This window comes from Syngnathus acus, chromosome 17, assembly GCF_901709675.1.
Source record: "Syngnathus acus chromosome 17, fSynAcu1.2, whole genome shotgun sequence".
NCBI classification, from domain to species: domain Eukaryota; kingdom Metazoa; phylum Chordata; class Actinopteri; order Syngnathiformes; family Syngnathidae; genus Syngnathus; species Syngnathus acus.
This window is the reverse complement of record NC_051102.1, coordinates 3,833,290-3,843,311: the sequence shown is the minus strand read 5'-3', so window position 1 is coordinate 3,843,311 and position 10,022 is coordinate 3,833,290. Positions and strand designations below refer to the sequence as shown.

The 10,022-nt window shown below is 40.0% G+C and overlaps 2 protein-coding genes across 6 annotated transcripts; one reads left to right on the top strand and one right to left on the bottom strand.

Moving 5' to 3' along the window:
- Positions 1 to 995: 995 nt before the first annotated feature.
- On the top strand, positions 996 to 9,543 carry trnau1apb (tRNA selenocysteine 1 associated protein 1b). Of its 3 annotated transcripts, XR_005100830.1 has the most exons (10): positions 997 to 1,177; positions 1,517 to 1,614; positions 2,152 to 2,251; positions 2,991 to 3,043; positions 3,209 to 3,337; positions 3,923 to 4,039; positions 4,865 to 5,180; positions 5,585 to 5,627; positions 6,109 to 6,650; positions 9,505 to 9,543. XR_005100830.1 is itself a non-coding variant. In XM_037275890.1 (9 exons), the coding sequence occupies exons 1-9, from the start codon at positions 1,142 to 1,144 to the stop codon at positions 6,243 to 6,245; spliced, it is 1,026 nt and encodes a 341-aa protein (XP_037131785.1). In that variant the 5' UTR covers positions 996 to 1,141; the 3' UTR covers positions 6,246 to 6,829. The 3 variants fall into 3 exon arrangements, 2 of the variants coding, with proteins under 2 accessions (XP_037131785.1, XP_037131784.1); XM_037275890.1 differs by lacking the exon at positions 9,505 to 9,543 and having other exon boundaries at positions 996 to 1,177; positions 5,588 to 5,627; positions 6,109 to 6,829; XM_037275889.1 differs by lacking the exon at positions 9,505 to 9,543 and having other exon boundaries at positions 6,109 to 6,829.
- fitm1l (fat storage inducing transmembrane protein 1, like) lies at positions 7,205 to 9,635 on the bottom strand. Of its 3 annotated transcripts, none has more exons than XM_037275892.1 (3): positions 9,512 to 9,635; positions 8,632 to 8,826; positions 7,205 to 8,276 (listed from the first exon to the last, which is right to left on the bottom strand). In XM_037275892.1, exons 2-3 carry the CDS (start codon positions 8,808 to 8,810, stop codon positions 7,649 to 7,651), a joined length of 807 nt encoding a protein of 268 aa, XP_037131787.1. In that variant the 5' UTR covers positions 8,811 to 8,826; positions 9,512 to 9,635; the 3' UTR covers positions 7,205 to 7,648. The 3 variants fall into 3 exon arrangements, with proteins under 3 accessions (XP_037131787.1, XP_037131788.1, XP_037131786.1); XM_037275893.1 differs by lacking the exon at positions 9,512 to 9,635 and adding an exon at positions 9,057 to 9,505; XM_037275891.1 differs by lacking the exon at positions 9,512 to 9,635 and having other exon boundaries at positions 8,632 to 9,505.
- Between the last annotated feature and the right edge of the window lie 387 nt (positions 9,636 to 10,022).

Here is a 10,022-nt window from a genome sequence, read left to right as displayed (position 1 = left end):
ATAACCCTCTCTACCAATCCAACCTGAGAGCTCCTCCCTTTCTCTCACACACCTCTTCCTTGATTTTTTTTTTTAAAGGAGCTTTGTATGTCAAATTTAATTCTAAAAAGTAACATCGAAACAAACAAAAAATATGCACATTCAAGTTAGTCTAATTAAGAAATCAAATTGATTGGAAATAGTTTCAGAGCATATTTCCTGAACAACCATAGCTCTTTGTGTCACCTGAGCACCTAATCCAAGCCCCCTGCTGTGACAAACATGGCTTGGTTTCCTAACATGACCTACTTTCCTCAGCGGTAGGTGTGTAGCCCGTCAATCTTATTACAGTTTTTATTGATTGCTTTGACTTGTTTGAAGAAACTGGGATATAGCAATCAGTCTTCAGACCTGTGTTATTCTTGGCAAGCATGGATTCTTCACTGTAAAATACTTTTTTTTCCTCCTAATTTCTCACACAGTAATGTTTTTATTTTTATTTCCATGTATTCTCTGTGTGGATATTTTATTTGTCAAACACAGTCCCAAAAAAGAATGTAATCAATAAAATATCTGTAAAAAGAAATTAAAATATCAGAAATATCAAAGCACATCTTATTCTGGATGCATTTTTTGCAAGAGGGCAAATTTGACTACAAACGGCACTGGCATGTACAGTCATATGACAAGCAATTGTGCACTGATTCACACGAGTGCTGTATTTTGTAGTAATGATTGATTGGAGGTGCTCATACACTTGAATTAAAGTTTGATTTTTTGAAGGCAAAATTGGCTTTTGTTCCATATTTTTAATATTTTGGCATCGGTATTGCTTTTTGCAAACAAAATGTGTCGTTTTGACCTCTGTGGCATGTGTTTAGCCCTCTGCGTTAAGTGTTTTGAAAATGTCAATTTTGAGTTGACGGCTGCGTCAAAACAATCAATAAAAACTGTCGTTGGTGCTGTTCCGCTCCAATACTACAGATGGCAGTATCTATTATAGAAGTCGATTAGAAGAAAAAGAAGGAGAAGAAGAAGACGACGAAGAAGAGCAAGAACAAGACCAAAAACACTGAAGGAGCCTCCAAGCAGAAAATAAACCCTCGATCGAGTTCCAAATCAAGCTTTTGGACGTCAACTTCCCCCCACTTCATTTAACAAGATGTTTAACAGACAAACGAGTCTCTGGATGGGTGATGTATGTATGCTTGAAGTCTTTTCAGTTTGTAGCATTAGCCTAGTTTTAAATTTAGCGAGTTCCGAACATGACACTGGCGAACATGACACAGTCTTGTTAAATTGTAATTGCTTTTTCTGTGTATGAGACCAATCACTTAAATTAAATTAATCACTTACAATAAACACTTAATCACTTCATCTCGATGCGTAGCTCTAACCATTTGCTATGCCAATTCTAAATTCCCATGTTTTGTAATGTTAACTAAAATTGTTGTTTACATGACGTAAGTTTTTTTTTTTGCTGCAATTGATGTAGCATACAGTTGTTGCATTTTTTTTTTATCACCCATTTCTATAGTTGGACCCGTACATGGATGAGAGCTTCGTCAAACAGGCCTTCACTGCAATGGGGGAATCACCGCTTGGAGTAAAAATAATCACTCACAAGTTAACAGGGTAGGCTATATTCAAAGATTCGTGTTACAGTATTTCTTATGGCAATGGTTCTTAACCACATATGTCATCTACCAAAATACTTAGCTCACCAAGTATTACCATCATGATCAACGTTACAATCAAGACCACATGTGTCTATCAAAACAAAAAAAACAAAAAAAAAAAAAAATATATATATATTTAATAGCACCCTGTAAGGTAATATGCACGATTCAGTGTAATATTTTTGTTTTACATCACTATGATTCTGTGAAAATGTGTTAGAGAGTTACATAAGAAAATATCTGATAAAATACATCCAAACAAATATTTATGCACATATTCTTAATTTAAAAGTGAAATGAGCTGCACTTAAGCTGTGACTCTGTCACATCCCACCAGAGGGCCCCAAACACATAACAGTACACATCAGTGGCCTGTGGCTTTGCTGTCGCAGGTTTCTCCTCGAGCTTTGCTGAAATCTAGTCTAGAGGTCCATATTGTCTCAACATATGACATTTTTCCACCTTTCTCTAACGTTTGTGTTGTGTTGTTCAGTGGTTCTGCAGGTTACTGCTTTGTGGAGATGGCAGACGAAGCAAGTGTCGACCGCTGTGTTCAAAGACTAAATGGAAAACTGGTTCCTGGCTCAAACCCGGTATGCCCTCATTGCAAGTTGTTTACATTCCTTTTCTTTAATAATTGCTGAATGTCATCATTTCTCCATTGTATGTGTGAATACTACTGACTTTCCTCTTTTCCGCAGTGGTAATCTGTATGTTATTAGGATTACTGTACTCCATTGTCAAATCTGATTTGTGGATTAATTTGCAGATTAATTGATTATTAAAATAATTGTTAGTTGTAGCCCTAGTAGAAAAGTCCCTGTATTGTGGTTTGCTTTGTAAAAAGATTTGATTTCAGTTTGGACCCTGTAGTACAGTAGGGGTATTTTTCCTTTTCTGCTGGCAAATATAACACGTGTGCATTTTTCTGTGTTGACATATGTTCACAATGTAGTGAGTATATTTGATTGAACCATGAATCACATGGTATATGAAAAAACTTAGTGTGTAGTGGTGCATGAAAGTACTTCTACCAAATTACTGTTGGCCCTGTGAGCTGGGCCATGCTTCTGAGTTCCGCTGTCCACTGCCCTCGACCTGCTGCTAAGAGGCTGCTTGTACATGAATGAACTTTGTTTGAAGCTGGTGAATAGAGTCTCTGGTAGCAACTAACAGAGGAATGGGCTAAAGGCTGGTCTAGGTGGAGGAGGTATGTAAACACAAATAACCATAATAACATCTCTCTTTATTCCCAGCAATATCAGTGCTATACTACAGGATTTTTGAGCGATTCTGGTTTGCTTAGTGTGTGTTCTCTTTTCCCATTTGCAGCCTCGGAAGTTTAAGCTAAACTTTGCCACCTATGGGAAACGACAGGAGGCAGGGTAAGTTTGAGAACTCTGACCACTTATGTCCTTCTTGTTGATCAAGTGATTCATTTTGTGCAGCATGTCCTGAAAATAGGTAGAGATTAGTTCAAATGTGTTGTCAGCATTGACAAAGTAAAAAAAAAAAAAAAAAACTTTTCTCTTTCCTTCTACTTCCCCAAGGCCAGAGTTCTCAGTGTTTGTTGGAGATTTATCCTCTGAGGTGGATGATGACCAGCTCCACCATGTCTTTAAGGACTTTCCCTCCTGCAAGGGAGCCAAAGTCGTCACAGACCAATATGGCTACTCCAAGTATGTCAACTCGCAGTAGGACCCAACTGCAACTCCATTTCAATGAAATCTGTACTTGGATGTGGCTAGTGGTTCTCAAACTTTTCACAAGTACCACTCAAAAATATTTTGCACATATTTTGCAAGTACCACCATGATGTTGGATTGCATTTGAAAATTATTTAGCATACCACCCACTGGAAAGAACTGGTACGCTTACTCCACTTTGAGAATCACTGGTGTAGACTGATTTTACACAGTAGGTCAGTGTAATTGCAAAGCTTTCATAGTGATTTACAATAATTTTTGTCTCTGTTTAGTAGCTTCTGGATAACAACACAAGGGACCTTGATGACATTTTCACTAGAAGCCTGAAGAAATGTTTTCTTGTCTTATGCTAAAACTATTGTTTTCCCCATATAGGCTAAGCAAGAGCAACTCACAATTGAAGTGATGCTACTTCATGTTAAAAGTAAAACCACAAGTTTCAGTTCTACTATAATAATACCCATCTATATACTGTTCTCAATATTAGCTGCTTTTCAATTCAAAAGTATCAAATGTCCAGGGGCATTGAGAGGAGTCCTGACTGTTGTTTGCTTGCAGAGGTTATGGCTTTGTCAAGTTTGGAGATGAAAATGAACAGAAGAAGGCAATCGAGGAATGCCAGGGCATTGTGCTTGCGGGGAAGGCACTCCGACTCAGCCTTGCGGTGGCAAAGAGGTAAGCTAATCATCATTTGACATGTAAATACTCATATACTCCAATACGCCATCGCATTCATCAAAGTACTCCACTGTGCGTAAACACTATTACCGTAATTTTCGGACTATAAGTCGCACCGGAGTATAAGTCGCACCAGCCATAAAATGCCCAAAAAAGTGAAAAAACCCCATATATATGTATATAAATCGCTCCTGAGTATAAGTCGCCCCCCCACCCAAACTATGAAAAAAAACGCGACTTATAGTCCGAAAATTACGGTATATCGAAACACATGGCCTTTAACCTTTAAAAAGGGGTATTATCTAGGGTTAAGCTACTCAAGTTTTGTTGTTTTGAAATTGTTTGCATTTTAACTTTTTCTTTCCACGCACTTCTCCTCATACATGCTGGACCACATTTACATCTGTAAACAATACGTTCTGAGTGTCGTTGTCGCTTCAGTGCACTTTGGAGACGCACAGCAGACAGACGGAGGTCACATTATGTGAACGCTCACACTAAAAAAAAAAAAATTACATCCGAAACTTGCAGTGTGGAACACAAAAAAACCCACACAAGCATGAAGAGAATATGCAAGTTTCACACAGAGAGGCCAGAGCCAAGATACTAACTATGAGCCACAGAGCTGTGAGGCAGACATGCTAAGCTCAGTGTGCTGTCCTCATTTTGAATAGGCCTATATATTGAGAATGTGGAAAAACACAATTTCATAAATAGTCATTTGGCAAAATGCATGCAGTGTCAATCTTTTATTTAGTACACCAATGCTTTAGAATTCTTTCTTTAAAATTAACATTATTTTTTTAACTGTTTGTTCTGTAGCCAGAAGACAACCACCTGGGTGGGCTCAAGTCAGAATTATCAGACTAACTACAGCCAGCCGCCAACCAATTACTTTGGAAACACCAATGGCGGGGGTCAAAGCTACTACTCTCAATGGGGCAGCTACGATCAGTACAACAACTACAACAATGGCAGCTACAACTCTGGCTATAATAATACGGCATACAATAGCGGCTACAACAGTGGCTACACCTACAACTATGGCTCCTACGGATACCCACCACCCAGCCACATGGTACCACCACCTCCCACGGGTTTGCCGCCCCCATCTTCTGATGTGACAGGAGACGTGCAGGTATGTGAGGTTTTGTGATCCTGCTGCTTAAATTACTGTTTAACACCATCAAAGTATCTGCATAGTTTTCGCTTACAGAAATATGGTCTCTGCAGTGGTTCTCCAACTTTTTACACAAAGTACCACCTCATAAACTACTTGGCTCTTCATTACGACCAACATTAAACTTTAGTAGGAAAGTATAATGGGTCAAATTAAATCTAGAGCACACAGAAGTTAAAGGGCAAGTCAATTTTTTTAAACGATAATATGGTCTATGCACCCCCAGTAGACGGAAACATGGCAGTCTGAATAATATTGCATTTGTGGAATAGAGCCGCTAAAATCACGCTCTTTGACTTTCTTACCAATAATGCTGTTCATGACTTTACATAATCATATTCTGTATGTTCATTGGTCCTCAGCAGAGTCGAGAAGAGACTGGAGATGGTGAGGATAATACAGAAGGTAACACAGACACTTTCATCTCTCACTTTGTGTAATGTATCAGTTGGCCCTTTCAGATGAACCCCTGAGGCATGCAAATGATTGTAGTCCGCAACTCTTTAAAGGAGACATGAACTTTTTTTCCTTGTCTTCTTGCATAAGCTTTCTTAACATGCTTGACCTTCTGAGGTTTTGCCTGCCGTGGAGTGGCTGTCGGATGTGTGCCATCCTTCTAATTTGACTTCAATTGATGGATTTCCAAAGCCATGACAAAGCACATCAGAGCAAAGTTGTGAAGCGGTCTATTTTGAGGATGAATTAGGCCATCTGTTTTGAATTCTGAAAATGCATAAATTATTTTCTCAGTGCCACCTATTTATCAGTCCTTTTATAGCACCGGCAGGAAAAAAAAAATTTTTTTAGGGTAACATTTGGTATTCACAGAAAGGGCCTCTAGTTTTATTTCACTCTGCTATGGTGCTTATTATTCGGTGTTTTACAGTGCCATTCCAAGAATGTGACGTTGACCAGTGGAATGCAGATTTTATGCAACGCAGCGAGGAGTTCTTTGATGCCTTGATGGATAGTCACTGGGAGCCACTGGACTCCTTTGATTCTGCTATCCCCTTACTTGTTTGAAAGTCAATTAGTCCTTGTTTCCCCTTTGTTTGTGGTTTCATCTGTCAACTCCATAGACACAGCTCCAAAGTGTCACCATCAACAGTACGAGTCTACTTTGATTTTATTGTTTACCATGTTGGTAAGATTCAGAGTCTCATTATAAGGAGTGACATTGCCCCTCACGCCACAGTGTGCGTGGGTAGTTTGGGAACCCTGTCTGATCTTCACATTTGTTGTAGCAGTGCTCATCAAACACAACAAAAGTTGCATTGATTCATGTCGATGGTCATTGTAGAAAATGCGTAATGATCCCATTGAGCCTTAGATAGTCACTCCTGGATGGTACATAATTCATGTATACATAGGATTATTCTTTCAGGCTTTCATGAAGGAATTTTTAGATAAGGGTTAAATCTAGGGGATGTTATATGAATGCCGGAGTGATTTTTAAACCAAACACGTTTGTTGTGTGAATGCAACATTCCTGTTTCTAATGATGGATGTCACAGCAGCATCTCTAAATATTGATTGGAATGAGAATTTTGTACATATAGGTATATCTTTTCTGAAACTGTTTGAGCAATAAAACACTTTCAAAAGGGTCTCCAGGCCTGGTCACTTTGGATGGAGATGGTAAAATGGATTGCAAGGTATGGATGTAAAATTAGACCCAAATATATTATTACCCTCGCCAAATTAGCACTTAAATTCGGTTGCATGTAAATGACACAAAATGAGATGTATGAAAAGATGATGAGCAAATATTAGCGATTGTTTTTTCATTTGTACAAAAGCTAACGGAGTTAAACTAGTGTCACAAACACTGGTTTGGGACCAGTAAACAAATTTGATTGTGAACATTTAAATACATCTGGGATCTGAGGCACACAACACATTTTTTTTTGTCTCAAATTGTAGTTTGATATGCTCTACAAAATGCTCGATCACAACAAGTCAGGACACATCAACTATTGATGCAAAGTGGACAAATTGGGATTTATTTCAAACATTTTACACATTCAACAACCCCTTTTCCTTGACATACTTTGCTTAGGTTTTATATTAATTCACACTTGACACTCTTACACCTGCACTATATGATATAAAAGGAAGGGGGGCATTTGAAGTGCTGTTAAATTTTGCATCTCGTTTTGACATTGCACAACACCCTAATTATGGAGGTGGGCATTCTGTCCCTGTGACAAAATGGCCCCTCTCTCCGTTACTAGCGGATGCCGATTTTGAGGACGCGGGACGAGAGCTCAAAAAATAATTGATGTACAGAGGAACTGGGTATTTGCCCATCTGTGTAATCATCACCAACCAAGTGACGTGTCAATAGATCGCCTAGACATGATGACCTTAGGATGGAATCCTATCACCCAGGTTTACACTTGTGCAATTACTCAGATTGTTCCACTTCAGTCTTGGTTTTTCAGAAGTCCAAGTCCAGGTCTCCCAGGGCAGTACCAGCAGGGAACCTGACGGTACCACCCTTGATACAATCCCCTCCAACTCAAACAACCGAGGGCCCCTCCTAATAGCTGAGTGGGGAACTGGGGGAAGTAGGCGAGGAGACAGAGGAGCAGGAAGAGCCAAAGGCTGAGCAGGAGAACACAGAACAGGAAGAGGATCCTAAGTGGGGCATCAGAAAATCCACCTCGGTTCAGGTAAGGTCCAAACACTGCTGTTTCTTCAGCAAGCAGCAGGCAGCAGAGACACAGGAGGAAAACATCCTCTGAAACTTCATATCCTCTCCATAGCATTCCAGCTTTGAGGCATTCTGTCTTGCTTTCACCTTCTCGCAACACCAAGAGAGAGTGACTGTCGTTCTCCGGGCTGCCCGGTAGGGTCTCATAGCAGCTTCCTGTAGCATTTTCGAGAACGCCGAGAAGTTTGCAGAAGATGAACCACAGTCCACCGGCCACTCCAAGTCGAGACAGATGACGGAGTGACAGTGAGAGGGAACGACGGGAGGAGAAGGACAGAAGGAAGACAAAAGAGCCGACGAAGATGCACGTCCATCCCCAACCAGATCGCAAAAACATCCTGGAAAAATGCAATCAATCAATCAGCAACCAAGATTGTAATGAAATAGTCTCTATTGCGGACTAGTGGTTTGTATATCTTCCTCACAGTTCTAAGATTCGAGGTTCACGTTCCAAAAACATGCATTTTAGGTTCTGAAGACTCTAAATTGTCAATAGATGTAAATGTTAATCTGCAGTAGATGATTGGTGGCAAATTGCGTACACCGGTGTTCCGATGAATAAACGCTTCTGTAATTCCTCTAACAAGATTAAGAGTGAAAATAATGCAAATGAGCTTGTGTTGGTGTTAATACAAGTCACAGCATCCTTCTCACCCTAAGCATCACGCAAAAGAAGACAGGAAGCAGCCTCACCTGTAAAGGAAGTGGCTTCTCTTGGCAAAGATGCTGTGCTGGGACACCCAGAAACTCAGCACTGGGCCAAACATCACCGTGGCAGACAACACAAGATGGAAGTGTCGACGGAACAAATTGTTTCCCAGCAAGTGGGCGACCAGGTCCGTCAGGAACACCAGAACTGTGTTCAGGATCATCTCTACGTATTAATAACTGAGACAGAAGGAATTGCCTTGAATACAATTCTTCACAGTCCTGTTCAGCATGCACCAAGTCACGCGAGATTTGAATCCAAGCTATTCCCTTGATGTAAGAAACAAAATACTTGCATAGTAAAAATAGTTAAGATACAATCCTAATTGGCTGAAGACCGAGTCCAGATCCTTCAGATTCGAAGCTGTCGTGCAGTCGGTTGCCACTGTGCAGGAAGTTGAACGAGCCACCTGTTTGTGGCTCCAAATATGTGCATGAAGTTAAATCCAGCCGGGAAATTCTTAAGTGCCGGTGAGAAGGTCTGACTCGCAGCAGTATAGAGTGTCTGAGAACAGTTTGAACTGCAGCAGTAACATGAGCTGCTGTCTGTTGACTTCATACAATAATTTCCAGTGAGTCAGTCGCTGCGTAACGGCTGTCGCAGATATTGCAAAGAACTCAAACTTCACAGTTTATAGTCGAAGATTCCCTACAATAATATGAATATAATAATTCAGAAGATGGGATGTCATAGGGTTTGAAAATCACAGAAAGGTCAAAATAACCTGATTGTAGGGTATATCTCATCTGACGTACAAGCATAAGAAGAAAGCACACATGAAGTTAAGAATTAAACATGTCATACAAATGTTGTATTATTAAAATCAAGTGTGTGTGCATGCGTGCGTGTAATAATAGCACTAACCTTTGCACCGACAACCACGCTGAAGCTCGACAGCTGCGACAGTCCATCTGCTTCTCCTTGTGGGTGGGTGGGCAAAGTGAGACGAATATTATAACATTTTAAGAAACATTTTTTTTTGTTCAACATTCTTTTTTTTTGCTCAACTGTATGATTTTACAAGGACTTTAAGGAAATTAGCATTTACATATCTTTGATACTAACCTTTTTTTCAGTGATATCAACTGTTAGGCAATTGACTGCCCACATGGCCACTTAAATGACCCTCCAAGTATGATAACACAATGGCATATTTCATGATATCAGTAAGAGATTTGCATGCCGTAACAACAGTGGAGTGAAAGTGGATGTGGATGGTGGGCGTGGATGATGATGAGTGGTACTTGGCACTGTTGCCTTTGAATGGGTCATCTCACACCTTGTTTTTGCATGAGTGACCTCTTTTTGGAGTAGTCCAGTTTTCTCCCACAGTCCCAAAATGAATGTTTATTGAAGTCTCCTATGTCAGACCTGT

Bases quoted from the DNA above. Each gene is read 5' to 3' on its own strand.
- trnau1apb (XM_037275889.1), top strand. From the start codon at position 1,142: ATGTTTAACAGACAAACGAGTCTCTGGATGGGTGAT. The intron at 3,044-3,208 runs GTAAGTTTGAGA...TACTTCCCCAAG, and splicing joins GGGAAACGACAGGAGGCAGG to GCCAGAGTTCTCAGTGTTTG. The intron at 3,338-3,922 runs GTATGTCAACTC...GTTTGCTTGCAG, and splicing joins GACCAATATGGCTACTCCAA to AGGTTATGGCTTTGTCAAGT.
- fitm1l (XM_037275892.1), bottom strand. From the start codon at position 8,810: ATGATCCTGAACACAGTTCTGGTGTTCCTGACGGACCTGGTCGCCCAC. The intron at 8,277-8,631 runs GTGAGGCTGCTT...GCATTTTTCCAG, and splicing joins AGAAGCCACTTCCTTTACAG to GATGTTTTTGCGATCTGGTT.